At 33.8% G+C, this 15,164-nt stretch overlaps 2 protein-coding genes across 2 annotated transcripts; both read left to right on the top strand.

Moving 5' to 3' along the window:
- The first annotated feature begins 564 nt into the window (after positions 1-564).
- Positions 565-7,623, top strand: LOC140864912 (AT-rich interactive domain-containing protein 5-like). The gene is made up of 12 exons (XM_073269327.1): positions 565-882; positions 992-1,122; positions 1,193-1,232; positions 3,495-3,547; positions 3,939-3,984; positions 4,491-4,589; positions 5,207-5,306; positions 5,650-5,722; positions 6,506-6,578; positions 6,672-6,722; positions 7,101-7,193; positions 7,448-7,623. Exons 1-12 carry the CDS (start codon positions 565-567, stop codon positions 7,556-7,558), a joined length of 1,188 nt encoding a protein of 395 aa, XP_073125428.1. The 3' UTR covers positions 7,559-7,623.
- A 5,725-nt stretch (positions 7,624-13,348) lies between these two features.
- Positions 13,349-14,390, top strand: LOC140864920 (uncharacterized). The gene is made up of 2 exons (XM_073269334.1): positions 13,349-13,477; positions 13,569-14,390. Exons 1-2 carry the CDS (start codon positions 13,349-13,351, stop codon positions 14,388-14,390), a joined length of 951 nt encoding a protein of 316 aa, XP_073125435.1.
- Positions 14,391-15,164: the final 774 nt, after the last annotated feature.

The raw sequence follows: 15,164 nt of genomic DNA on the forward strand, positions 1-15,164 counted from the left end.
TCGCCCGTTTCAGCTGTATATGATATGATGTACGTTGTTTTACGTTCCGTAAGTGAATCTTGAGTTATTTTTGACACAATAATGTTTTTCTTGGTCGGGTTTTTCAATGTTCTTCCACTTATTTGCTTCTGGGTTATTTTTCTTTCGTCCATGCTTGCCAATTCTAGCTGTTTCTTAATTAAAGGAAAGGGTTCTAGACGTTGGTGGAGGATAAATTTCGATGGAATTGCGTGTCTGTTTTGTTTTTATTTTTGATCTTGTGATTGTACCCATGGGTTTTTATCCCCCCATCCTCTCACATACTGATTTTGAAAAAGTTTCAACATTCAAAACGTCTAATGGAAGCTATATTGATATTTTGGAGTAGATATCAAAATGGATAAGAGTGATATAGAGATGGAGGATACTGAAAATCACCCTCATGATTCAACAAGTTATGTCAAAGAGTCAGAAAATAACAGCAAGGAAGAAAAATCCACCCCTGCAACCGCTGTCTGGGAGGATGCAGAGGGAAGTGAGAATGGAGGAGAGGATCCCTGTGAATGCGACACTGCTACGAGTATAATGGAACGCCCAATTAACACTAAGGGTGAGGTCGATGAACCCATGAATGTTGAGGGATCTTTTGAGGGGCAAATCAACAGTGAAAGAAAGAACAATGTGGGGAGTAATGTTCAGGAGTTGGGAAATAAGCTGGATGGTGGAGAAGACACCGGTATATCGAGAGATGATTCAAAAGACAATAAAATTCTCACGGGTTTGCTGGAAGGCCAAACTAGCCCCAATATTGAGGCCACTGAAAATGTCAATGCTGTGAATAATTGTGGTGAAGATAAGGAGCTTACGGACAAGACCATATTTGCTCCAGCGAAGCTACCTCTGGTAATATAATAACCATAGGATATTAGAAGTAAAATTGTGAAATCTGAGTGACTGGGGATGTAACGCAACGAGAATCTCATATTTAAGTTGGTTTTTCTTTGTTTCTTAGATGGTGGAGGATGATGATGGAACGCCGGAGGAACAAGCCACATTTATTAAGGAACTTGAAAGTTTTCTTCAGGAGAGGGCAATGAACTTTAATCCACAAGAAGTTAACGGGAAGCCGCTAAATTTCCTGAAGTATGTTGCTCATTATTTTGTTTATGAGTCGGTTGTCGGGTAAAGATTTATCACCTTTCTTCATTTCTAGGTTATGGAGATGTGTGATAAGATTGGGAGGCTATGACCGGGTATGAAGAACTTCCTCGTTTTTCTTACTTCGGCATACTTGATAGTGCATTTTATTATTAATTTTTGTTACAGCCAACTGTCAGCCCAAAACACAGTAATCAAAAGCCCTTAAGTGGAATTTCATAGCCTCTCATTTTTGTTTGTAGATGAATGGAACATTTTTTTTCTTTTTCAATAATCTGTAAAATCTGTATTGGATATCAAATGGAATCGTGTATCAAATACATAATTTGTAGAATATTATGCCAAAATGCGTCTTATTTCTTCAAGACAGTGTACCACCTTCAGCATCCTGCCTAGACCTCTTTACACCATGCCGCCCACATGCCTTGATGTGCCTTGTGCTTGTAAAGTAGTGGAGGGGCCAGTACTTCAACTTTGGGTGCACTGCAGCTGCATCTGTTATCTTTTTCTCAATAGCAAGACATATCACAAGGAATATATACGTCGACCAGACACCCTTATTCAGCTTCATTTTTATTCCTTTCCATAACATCCCTTCAATTTTCCCCACTTTCTTCCTTCTCTTACACCTTTTTCATACATCTGTGTTTACATTTACACTCACACAACACACATACCTATGAAATAGTTCATTTAACAACAGTACATCTCCTTCTTCTTCTTGACTTATTATTTATGCCATCCCTTTGTTGAAACTTGAAAACTTTTCTGTACTTAAAACACACTAGTAGATGCTATATATCAGTACGGGGTGAGTAAATTGTAATAACAAATAACGTAACTTTCTTGCTAAAGGGAACTTCGTGAATTCTAGCTAAACCTTTTTGCCATTACCAGTTAAAGGCTTGGTTGGCCAACTTTCGTGGCAGTAGGGGGAAGTCATTGTTGATATTTTCCATTTTTTTGATGTGCTATATGGCATCTTAAACATTTTGATTGATTTCTGTGGTAAAAACTGGAAGTACCATGTGCCAAGCTCTAGGAATACAAGTACATATCTAATTATCTGAAATGTTTGGATCTGTGCAGTAGTTGTGATCATGGTTCGAGGGCATGGTCACAGAGGGTGTCGCTGAAGCTATTGATGTAGTTCTATTGGTATTTCATGGAACAGTCACAGTGACTGCATGAATTTTTGTGGAAAAAAATTAAAAAATTCAGAAATTTTTGTGGAAACAAATTTTATGATTTTCATTAGCAAAAAAAAATTAGAAGGTTAAAATATCTTAATTTTGAGAAAACATGGTCATCCACCAAATACCAACAACAGAGCAAAAAGAACGTTCCATGATGGTTGATGTCATTTTGCAATGCTGAGAAATCACCGCGGTTCTTTTTAAAAAAGCAGTTACATCTCATAAAAAATAAAAAAGTTCTCCCCGACACCAAGAAAATTGGCATGATTAACAAATGCTGTTACATAACATCGCCTGGAAAGCTTGGATGGCAAGAGCCATTCCTCTTCGAAGACGACCATTCAGTTTTTCTGTGACCATTCCACCAAACCAAGGTTGTGAACAAAATTTTTAGGCAATACTGTTTTCCATAGTTGTTCATTTGAATTGAAACTGACTTATGGAGTATATATGATTGCCTTTATGCAACTGAGATTGTCTCTCTTTCTCACAGCTTGTCTAATTTATTTATCTTATACTTCCACAATCCTGCACTGGGAAGGAAAAATTCTTTGTCTATGTTAGTCAGCTCATTATTTGCCGTTTGACCTTTGAGGTGGAAATTGTTTGTTAGTCCTCTTGATAGAGTAAAAACGACGTGCACATTGGAACTGCCTAGAAAATTATTGAAGTAATATATATATTTTTTCTATTGAATGAAGTCTGATCCTTTGTTTTTTGGATCGCCTATAATTTCTTTCTTTTCACCTTCATGTTTACTTTGCACCTTCTACAGTCCCAGTATCTTTAAAATCTAACTTATAATTATATATGAGCTTTATGTATGTCTCTTGATTGAATGAATGAACTAAAATATTCTAATATTTTGGAAGCAATTCCCAACTCTTGGAATTTTGGATGAATGATTTTGCATTTGTTTTTCCTACTGTGGAGTATTCGAGGCACAATCACTTTAACTAGCCTAGGAGACCATTCATTTTCATGCTGCTAACTCATAGAACTTTGAGCTGTAACCATAATATCTACCAACTAGCATGGTGTCTACAATCTCCCAGGAAAAGTTATGTTATGCATTCCTAGTGGACTATAATGTCAACATTCTTGAAGTACATTTGTACAAACACTGAACCTAATTGTGAAATTTTATGGATTTGTAATTAGGTAACTGGATACAAGTTGTGGTGGCAGCTTGGAGAGTTATTCTTCCCATCAAAGTAAGGATGTCTTTTGGAACTTCGTGACAATTCTAGTCACGTGCAGAGTTTCTTTCCTTTTTTATTCATCTCATTTAATGGTCAGGCGAGGGTTTTTGAATTGCCAGTGTTTGTCATCAAACGGTTGTGACGCATTCAGTTGGAATAGCTTTCATCAATGTTCACTAATGTAGGACATAAATTATGGTCTGCTATGAAATTTAAGGGATGTTTAGTGTACTTAATAACTTTAGATATCATTTTGTGCTAATGGAAAACGTGTTTGAATACTTTGTTTTCCACTTCTTGAGGCTTCAGTTGGCATGCTTGTACAGTCTCTGATTAATCATCGTCATTATAATGAGGGAGGTAATGAAAGTTAGGTTAGTTGATCTCATCTTTCCTTCTACAGGACATGCGTAACAATTTCTTGGGCATGCCAAACTCTCTATGAAAAGGTGACAATTCAGGCTCAATTTTCATTTGTTGGTGCAACAATGTTTTCGTTTCCAATTTCAATCCATCAGTAGAAACTGATATGATCCTATTGCAGGACCTGCCTCATCGTTTTGCAATTGAGATTTCTTAACTTCGCAATTTCTGGTCTGCTTATAGAATTGTGAAAACTAAGGAATAGAATCCCGGTATCGGGTCTACCATACCTTTTTAGTAGTTTCATTTCACTAGGATTCACTTCTAAGAGTAGAGCACCTTATATCATTTAAGATACTTGGAGGTAAATATGAGTTTGAATGAAAATCCTGTTTGTTCGTAGAAACTTGCGAAAGAGATGGATAAGAGCAAGGAAACTCTATTAATTCAATAAACATATTCTTTAGAATTAAATTTACGCATTCTTGTAACACTTCCACTCTAGCATGCGTTTAATATTGCTTTATCATTTCTGATTTAGTCACATGTTTTTATTACATTTTATGACCTAATTTCCTATCCACATGCATAGTATGTCCTGGAATATGAAAGGCACAAGACACAAAGTGGTGAGCTTCAACTCCCAGAAGTAATGCCCCGTGGACCTGAAACTTCTGGTGTTGACAGAGAGGTGTGTGTGTCTTTATCCACTAATTACATGTTATTTTACCCAAAAAGTGAAGGTTGCAGTTTTCTTCGGTTTCTGTTTTTCGCGATGTCTCACATCTAATCAGGTAGAGTATCTAGTTTATTATGTAGCTGTCCAGAAATATTAATGATATTTTTGTAGAATAACATTGATGAAGAATCGAATATTTGTTGATCATATAGATTATTTTCCTATCAATATCTTCATTTTTCTGATTTCAGTTTTTCTTATTTTGTGTCTCTGTGCAACCCCACAATGCATCCTTTCTAGAACTGGAAAACCGATTTTTTTTCCTCGTGTGTTATGTAATTTCATTGTTGTACATTTAGAAATAATAGTGATATCTCATGGAAGAGGATGTTTCTTAAGGCTTTCGTAACACCACCACACCTAGCAGTGCCCAAATATATTCCTTATCACTACTTAATGTACAAGCATGACTATTATACTATCATCTTTCCATGCATGTATGTTGTAGGTTTCTAGATTTGTATACTCTTATCAGTTCTTTTTTTTTTATTCTTGCTAAAAAAAATTGGTTGTGTCGCGGGAAATTCATTACATAATCTTCCATTTGATCCTCTTAAATAATTCCTCAGGGAAATGGTCATCAAGGATCTGGGTCAGATAGGACTAGAAGAGATTCTGACTCTCATTCTACGCAAGGTTCGCATGCCCACCATTTAGGTCTCGGTGAAAGTATGCCTTTGAGCTTACTATTATTTCATCATGTGAATTTTTTTTCACTTTCTTTATGATAATTTGATAGGACAAGAATCCTAGCAATATAGCATTTAGTGAGAAAAATATCAAGAGCATTGGTAAGATAGCTTTAAATATTTTGAAAAGGATGACACTCCTCAGATAAATATTTTGGAAAATTTAGATGTAAATGAACTATATTGTGTTGTAACCTCAAGCTGAGAGTGTCGTATTGTTTCGGTTTGTTAGGTAACACTAAAATGAATGTATGGTTCAGGAACCTGAGAGTATTGTATTGTTTCGGTTTGTTAAGTAACACTAAAATGAATGTGTGGTTCAGGCTCAATCAAACAGAAAAGTCCAAATGACGGGAATCATTTAATCAAGGCTGCTCGAACTGAAACATCTAAGCAGTTAAGTTCGGTTTATGATATATTCATTCCTATTCTTTGGTGGTTTGTATGGGGTAATCTGATTTTGATTGGAGGTTATCAGTTCATATTTTGATTTTGAGTGAAGTTGATATCTTAAAATGCATGCCATGAGCTGGAAGAGTGATTTGATTGATCCTTTTTCATGTAATAATATATGTTGAATGTGGCAGATAGATGTGTTCTCTGTTATGAATTGAGATCTGAAATGAATTCGATACAAATGCATGGATTTGGATTTGAAATGGTTATAGCACATCAAGCAACAAAGCATAAGCTGTTTCTGTTGATCTTTTGATTGTTGTGCCACGGTGAAGATGATACTTGCTTGGCTTGTAACATATCATTATTAATTCAAAAGGGGTGCTTACGATTCACACCGAATGCTACACGTGCACGATGAAAATTCTGTGTGCCAGATATTCATCCATAATTTTTTTGTAAAACTAGGAGTACATCAATTCTCTTCGTCAATTGGATTCTCCAAAATACTTGTATAAAACGTGTGGTTGAAAGTTTGGATTATGCTTGCTCCCCTCTGTTTCTTTTCTATTAGTTTCTGGAGTAACATACTCTAGACTTCTACTCCAAACCAACAAGCCTGATACGAAGAATATGTTTCAAACTGGTAGTTGATGGTGTATTGCTTTGTTTGTGGCACAGTTGCTACATATGTACTCGCCTCTAACTAAGTTTTTCAGTCAGAAAATTGAATCCTACTTGTGACAATATTGTCCATTCTTCAAAGTACTATTTGGTTGGCAGGAAGCCGACAGTACCAGTTGTTATTAATGTTGGCCCCTCAGCTGATTGGGTGAAGATCAACATACAGGAAACTGTATGTTCGCTTCAATTTTTTTACTTTAATTCCTTTTCATCAAGATGCCCATATTTGCAACACGAAAAAAATTGAATGTCTTTTGGTGTGCAGAGCAATTTCTATAAAGTTTATGGCTTGGTTCCAGGGCTTTCACCTGAAGAGGTGTGTACTTCATGTGGCTTTTCTTGCAAAATCACCGTCACCTTTCGGTGGCTATCGGTCCCCCCACCCGCACATAAACCAGAATAGAATGTCACACCCTCTTCATGTTTCTACTAAAAAAGTGCTCGCGTTGCTCGATCCGTAGTTTCTTTATTTTTTCTTTATGTGGAGGATATCTTCTCGAGTAGAAATGGTGAAAGAAAGCTTCAAAGAAGCAATTTACCTTATAATGTTGTGGTATTTCGTTTTTGTTTCCTCTGTCAAGGGCTGGCACATATTGCATACACATGTATTATGCATGCAATTTCTCTATTCAAAATTGTGAACTTAGACTTGGACACCGAATCATATTTATGATATTTTTTGGTGTGCGCTTAGATACGAGTTCAATCGGATCCTGCTGGACGTTTGGTCATATTTGGTCAGCCTAAGAGAAGTAAAGTTCGTTGGGGAGTTGCATCATTCCGAAAGGTGATCTCACACTTCATTTTTAGAAATCTATGCTATATCTCAGCAACTTATTATTAATCCTGTTTGGTTGTTTACGAATGTGAAGTTTGTGCATTGTTTTTCATCGACTAGATTTTGATGTTATGCTTGGATTGATAAATTTGAAACTATGGATTTCAAACTCCTTGAATTGCTTGGATGAACAATTCAGCTGAATTTCAAACCTGCTCTATATTGAGGAGCCAACTTTAGTGATTGATGATGGGGTTTTCCAGATTGTTATCTTTCCTGCGAGGATCAATCCACGCAAGACTTTTGCGTTCGTTAGCATGTATGGACGTCTCTGGATTCGCGCTCCTTTCGAGCAGCCAAAGAAATCCAGCTAAATATTCACCTTTTGTAAAGATTTGGCATTTTTTTTTCTGATGACCCATGAAACTGCTAGAGATAGCACAACTCATTGCAGAAGCTTACGAGTTTGTGAAAGTGTAGTATTGAGCATTACTTGTGTATGATTTGGTGTATTGCATCATTAGCAGATTACTTGGGTTTTCAGATCCCTTCCTAAGTTCATATCAATTTGAGAAGGCCATAGAATCCGCCAGTGTGTGTTTGGTTGAAAAAGCCAACCGAAAAAAAAAGCACTTTTAAAAAAACTCAACATTTAAGTGTTATTTATTTATTTATATACATATATATATTTTTTCTTTTTGACTTTTACTTCTATTTAAAATTACTTAAGAAAAATTATTTAACATTCAAATTCGCTTATGCTCTCTTTCTTAAAAAAATAATAATAATAAAAACACTTAAAAAAACTCCACTTATTTAAATACTTTTTGAAGGTGCAACTTTTATATAAAATTAAACTCACCCCCAGCACCCTTTGATTCAACTACTTGGCCGGATTAAATGATCTTTTGGGCTGCTAATCTTCTTGGTAAAGTGTGCACTTTCATCCAAGATTGTTAAGCTGGAAATAAACTCAAATGGCTGATTTAATGGCAATTGTTGGACTTGGGTTGAGATGAAATATGAAAATTTTAATTTGTTAGAAGATGAAATCAAATTTGGCTCATGTACCACCAAGTACAAAATTATGTATAATATAATGTGACCGTGTGAGAAAAACTCAAATTTGGCTCATGTACGACCAAGTACAAAATTATGTATAATATAATGTGACCGTGTGAGAAAAACTCCTGATAACCTTGAATAGCAACAATTCATCTCTTAGAACTGGCAAAATTATTAGAGATCACTATCATTTCCAAATCTCAACTCATTCTTGTCCCGAAAATATCTCTACTCTACTTTTATCGATCCAAAATGTCGGAATTTTTCCTGTTCCGATCAATATCGGGAGAGATATCGGATGGAAATTGTTTTCTCGACATAAATTCAGTCCCTACTACCCAATTATATTACAAATATTTTTTTATATTAATAATATTATTTTTATTAGTCAACTTAGGGTTCATTAATGTTTAATTTCAATCTGTTACAATAATCTCCTCTTGTTATGTTACTCTCCTCAACTTTATCAAATTTGTGATTTTATCCTAGCATACAAAGTACAAACGTTGCCGGAACACTTTCCAAAACATCGGTATCTTACATTTTAATGAATTGTAATATAATTTATTGTAAAATGTCTAAAAATTAATTAAATTAATTTATCATCAATATAATTTGTTTATTTTTGTATTTTTATATCAATTATATATATATATATATATATATATATCATATTTGTCTACTTTAATTTTTTCATAGATAAACATAAAAATCTGGTTTGTAAACAAAAATTTAATGAAAATGAAAATCAACAATATATAATTAATTAAATTATAAAAACCAATTTAAAGTGAAAAAAACTTGCAACATATAAAACAATAAACTTATTAATTACCTAAATCATTAATTTTAAAAACTAACAGATCAAATAAGGGCGAATTGTAAAAAAAAATCCCTAATCCTAAACTTGATTTAGTGTTCAGTCCCTACACCAGTGGATTTTAATTTGCACTTCCTGACACTCACCCGTACTTGTTTCTCACTCCCTACAAAAACCAATTTACATATTTACATATATATATATATATATATATATATATATATATATATATATTTCATTGACTTCTTCTCAACCCCCACATGTAGAAACTAAAGCTCTAACCGCCTCCACCCACTCAAGCGCTAGAAAACCTACGGTCTCAACCACCGAAACCCATCGACCGACCAAACCCACCAACGAAGAGACTGAAGCAAGCAACGAGTCACCTTGAAAAAATAGTAAGATTCTTCAATTTGTTTTATTTTTTGTTCGTTAGTCACATTTTGTTTTATTTTCTACAATTTATTATTGGTTTACATCTAGTTGTTCAATTTTTTGTCACATGATTTATTTTCTGCAGTTATTGTTGGTTTATCGCTGGTGGTGGTTCAAATTCTTGTCACAACATATCTTCTTTGGTAGTTGATGAAACCATAATTTTTGACTTATCATTTTGTATCATTGGACTTTGTGTTAGACTTTTAAACCTTGCATTTGTTTAAAAATGGTAGAGTTAAGTCTATCATTTCATCTATTAATGCAAGTATTTAGGGATTTCTCTGCTTTTAGTACAACACAAGTTGTTTGAGGGAAATTTTGGTAATTGGAGTGAAAATAAATTTCAATAATTTTCTTTTATTTTTAAAGTTACACACACAATTAATACCTCAAAGGCTCAAATCATTTGCATATTTGGGTCATTTGTACTACTATCTTGAGTTTGGGGCATGAGTTACTGAATTGCATAGTAATTGATTGAATTTGTTGCTGCTAAGGATCTTAAACTCTTTAAATTAATTTTATCAATGTTTAGAAGATATTAGTTTGGATTTTAAGCAAGAAAATAGAATTATTTCTTCATTTAGAATGAAATTGTCTTTTAAAATCTATGAACGGTTTTCCTTGTTTTGTATGGTTTCAATTTTTTGAGTATAGCTAAGTGGTGAGTACAATAGTTTTATATGTATCTTATCTTCTCAGAAAATACAGAAAAATAACTTTAATATGAAATTGTTCTTTTATATCCTTTTTAAAATTCCAAGATCGAAAATTTGGTAATGCTTCGTGCTAGCTGGTTATCTATATTTTGTGTATTGTTATCTTGAAATTGTGGTGGGCATTATGAAATCTTTTTGTAGATAAATGAAGTATCTAACTGTTGTGAACCTATAAATTCTCCAACCAAACAATATATGTATAGGAGGGATTAGTTTAGATAATGTGAGAAATCGAGTTCATTAGTACAATCGTCGAGAGGTGGCGCTATTAAAGATCTTCGATTGAAAATTATTCATGTTTAATGATGATACTCAATTTTTTTTTGTAAATGAATTGCACTAAAATCCATAAACCAAAACAACACTTATCCGTCTGTCCCTGTGTCTATATTTATTTTACTTCACTCTCTTACATAATTGATTTTTTAGTTCAAGCTCCCCATTTGCACAAATAGGCTATATTGCCCTTTTTATTTACCATTTTTTGCTTGCCCAATTTCTCACCATTTGTTTGATTCTCTTTTCGAATTCCATGGACGAAAGCCGCCGTAAGTGATATTCACCTTCTTTGGCTCCAAAAGTTCTTTTTTTTCTGCCTCCACCCGTTTCATCTTCATATTTCCTCGTTCTTCGCTCTTGAATATTCATCGAAGCTGTGTGTAAGTGCTCGTATTTTGTATTTGTTTGTTGACCATCGCTGCCTCCAAGATGTCTGTTAATGTTGAGATTTTCTGTCGATTGATCTTCTTTTATATGCTTTTTTTTTTTTTCAGATTTGTCTAGATTTGAGCTATTCAGACTCATTTCAAGTGGAATTGAGGTACTTGATTTTGATTAGGGTTTAAACCTAAAAATATAATGCCATTAATATCAATTATGAATGAAAAGTCTTCATTTTGTTTATTTATTATTTTCTTTACTTGAAATATTGGATTTTTAGTTGATATAAAGAAACGTTTAATTGTCATTGTGGTTTGGGGATTTATCAGGACACGATAACTTGGTGATTCAAAGTTTTTTTTATTGGTTGTAGCTCGCAAGAATTTGTTATTCAATGATTGTTCAATAGAAATTCACAAATTTGATAAATAGATTCATGATTTTAGTTGTTATATAAAGTTGGGTCTTGTTTTTATATTTTATGTATAGATTTTGAAACGATATTATGTTTTAGCCAATATTGCACTTCTTCTAGTTGAAGTTAGTGAAGATTTTAATTTTTCAACATTGATGATACTAGTTCATGAATATTGAAGTGCAACGATTTGTTTTTTTTTTTTTTTGGATTTTAAAAAAATAATTGTAAACTCAATAATTTTAAACATCTATCTGCCAACGACTTTTTTTTATCTGAAGAAGATGAAATTGTTGTGCGATCTACTCACCAATTATTTTTGGCTTCTAATATTTTATAATGTTATCTTCATTTTTTGTATTTTTTAGATGCACGAATCCATGGTTCTCTTGTATATGCTTTTCATAAAACTCTGAATCCAATGTTGCACGAAAAATTCTAGGTATAAAATAATAACATTTGGTTTAGATTGACATTTTCTAAATAACTTTAAGGTTATATTTATGATTTATTATATTGTTCTTTGTTTGAAATGCTTGCATGTGAAATTCTGTTTGATTTGTGCTATTGAAAGATGAAATCTTGCTTATTTCAGCTTTAAATGAATTATAGTTCTACATATATCATATGCGAGAACTTTTATTGATTGAAAACAACCTTTATTTTTGTAAAATGGAATCTGGAGTAGGGTCTTCTTCCAACCTTGCATTTTTGGGTTGCTGCAAATGTAATGAGAAATTATTTGTGATTTCGATTATGAGCGAATCTAGTTTGGATGATTTATTTAAGAGTTTTTCAAGCAAATATGAACAAATTAATTCAATCTATGCACTACAATACATAGCTTCACACTACAAGATGTATGTTACCTTGAACAATGATGATGATGTTCGTAATATGATACATCTTCACATGTGTATGAGGCTGACTATGATTGAATTGAGGGCTGAAAAAAAAGATCAGACTATAGGAGGCTTAAATACGAAAAGGTATAATTCACGCGTTCCCTTTTTTTGTTTGGCACTGTTTTTACTGCTTACTTCGGTAAATTATTTGTCATCTTTATGTATAGATAGAGCCTGAAAGTGTGATTTTGTTTTTGTACTTAGTTATAGTTTTCTGCTGATTTTTAATGCTGATTCATCCTGAAATTAATTACGAAGTTATGGTTGTGAAATTCATAAGGGACGACGAAGACGACAGACAATCCAGAAGTGATAACGAGCTTGAAGAGGCTCCCCTACAAAATTTCCTTGATTTTTGGTTTCATTGCATCCGTGGGGTGGGCCAAACATTCAAAGATGCTGCAGAATTTAGAATTTATATGAAAAAATATTCGGTTGTTATTAGACGCTCATTTTTGTATGCCAAAAATGAAAGCGATAAGATTATTGTTGTTTGTACTGAACATAATTGCAAGTGGCGATCAGTTTATGCTAGATATAAAGCAGACAATCTATTTGGGATCAAAAAATGAAATTTATAACACACTTGTGGAGAGGACAATTTATCTGGTAGAGAACATCCAAGAGCTGATTCAGCTTGGGTTGCAGATTTGATGAAGGATAAATTGAGGGGAGAGCCATCTTACCGTCCCTGTGCAATGGTGAAAGATATACACATAAATTATGGAGTAGATTTAGAGTATCACAAGGCTTGGAAGGGCAAGGAATTAGCTATGCATTATCTCCATGACACAGATAAGGGCTGTTATGATAAATTGAGATGGTATTGTCGCGCAGTTAGAGAAAAAAATCCTGGTAGTGTGACGGATTGTGAGATTGATGTAATAACTAACAAATTCAAACGATTATTCATTTGTTTTAATGCATGTGCAGTTGGTTTTGATACTGGTTGTAGACCAATGATTTTTCTCGATGTAACTCATATTAATAACAAATATAAAGGTAGTATCCTACTTGCAGTGGAAAAGGATGCCAATTATGATCTTTTTATATTGGCATACTCTGTAGTGGAGGCTGAGAATGATTTGAATTGGGAATGATTTTGTTTTCATTTGAGAGGTGTCCTTGTTTTGCAACAAATCATGGTGTTTGAAAAGTTCACTTTTTTCTTGGATAGACACCCCGGTATTATCAAGGCTATTAAGCTATTATTTCCGGGAAGTCACCATGATTATTGTTTGAGGCACTTGGTGAAAAATTTTGTGAAGCAGGTTAGTAAATAATTTATTTATTATTTGAAATATTCAAATAGTATTATTTATTGATGGTCATATAAATATGTAACGTTTCTTGTCATTGAAGGTGTTGCGAAATTATCCGCTACACAACAAAAAACATTGGTCATCTGTGTTCAAAAAAACTACATATGCCCATTCACAACAAAAGTTTACACGACACATTAATAATATTTTGAAATCCATGCCTCTTGCTAGTACTTTTATCACAAGTTCTGATCCACAAATTTGGGCCAATGCTTTATTTCCGGGAAGACGATGGAGTGTTATGAACAATAACATTGCCGAATGTTGGAACAACTGGGTTAAACCAGCTCGTCATCTTCCTATTGTTTCTATGGTGGATCATGTACGTGTGCAAATCATGAACATGATGCATAGACGACGTGAAAAAACATCAGTCATGGTTCAGGAATTAAGCCCGAAGAAAGAGAAGGCTCTAGCCAGCACATATATTGAATCCCGAAACTTGAGTATTCACAGATCATGTGGTTGGAAATTTGAGGTGGTTGATGATGATAAATCCTTTGCAGTTGATTTGAATGAATGTACTTATTCATGCAGATCTTGGCAGATTAATATGCTTCCGTGCAAGCATTCTTGTGCAGCTATTAAATCAAATTCGATGTCGCTATATGCTTTTTGTGATCGGTATTTCCATATTGAAATGTATCGTCAAGCATATGAAGGAATTATCAATCCCATACCGACATTTGACATGTACGAGACCAACAATGATGAAGGATCTGTAATCAATGCTCCGGATATACGAAGTCAACCAAGTCGTAGGAGGACTAAGAGGATTCCGTCTCAAGTTGAAACACTTGTGCCAAAGTGTGGTCGTTGTCATAAGCCAGGCACAACAGACGTAGTTGCAAAGAAGCCATAGAATAGGTTTTTATGGTTAACTAAAATAGTATCTCAATATTTAATGTACTTATAATGATTTACTTGTTGACATCCTTTCTTGTTATATATGATTTTTACGAAATATTGATAATTAATTACTTTTTTTTACTCTTTCGCAGGAGAAAGATGATAGAGGAAGGGCAATTGATCGTGGACTTACCTGCTAGGAACATACACGTTCCAATGGTGGATTTGTGGTTTAGTTTTAGTTTAATGGTTTCAGCTCTAAAACATTTTAGTCCGAACTTGTTGGGCTTTTAGTGATTTATGGTTGAATGTTGCCTAGATGGTTCTTGTATTTGTATTGTGCACAACTTATTGATATGCTTGTTATTGTTGACGTTTAACCTTGATGGTGTTGTCAAGCTTGCAAGAAAATCTCCATAATCACCGCTCCGCAATTTACGTCTACTCCCATATTCTTTCAGTCTATTAAAAATTTTCTCTGTAGAACAAAGATTGCAAACATATCATACTTCTTATTTGGTCGAAAAAGACAATAAAAGGTACATAATCGGGATGCCAAGACTAACCTGAACCGTTGTGTCCACACAATATATTTCAGATCCATATTCCTTACTTTTTGCTTGCATAATTCGCATATAAACATTTATGATTTCGAAATCAACGGGGTTGCCAAAGACAAAGTGGTAAAATTTTCGACCATCTAACATCATACTCTCGTCTTCCCAAATTACGACACTACATAAAAAATAGTAAATGTTTTCTGAATCTATAAATTTTACAACATTTA

This window comes from Henckelia pumila, chromosome 1 (genome assembly GCF_033568475.1).
Source record: "Henckelia pumila isolate YLH828 chromosome 1, ASM3356847v2, whole genome shotgun sequence".
Taxonomy (NCBI): Eukaryota; Viridiplantae; Streptophyta; class Magnoliopsida; order Lamiales; family Gesneriaceae; genus Henckelia; species Henckelia pumila.

Excerpts from the sequence above, each read along its gene's own strand:
- LOC140864912 (XM_073269327.1), top strand. The coding sequence starts at position 565 with ATGGAACGCCCAATTAACACTAAGGGTGAGGTCGATGAACCCATGAAT. Across the intron at positions 1,123-1,192 it reads AAGCCGCTAAATTTCCTGAA|GTTATGGAGATGTGTGATAA; the intron begins GTATGTTGCTCA and ends CTTCATTTCTAG. Across the intron at positions 6,579-6,671 it reads AGATCAACATACAGGAAACT|AGCAATTTCTATAAAGTTTA; the intron begins GTATGTTCGCTT and ends TTTGGTGTGCAG.
- LOC140864920 (XM_073269334.1), top strand. The coding sequence starts at position 13,349 with ATGGTGTTTGAAAAGTTCACTTTTTTCTTGGATAGACACCCCGGTATT. Across the intron at positions 13,478-13,568 it reads TGAAAAATTTTGTGAAGCAG|GTGTTGCGAAATTATCCGCT; the intron begins GTTAGTAAATAA and ends TTGTCATTGAAG.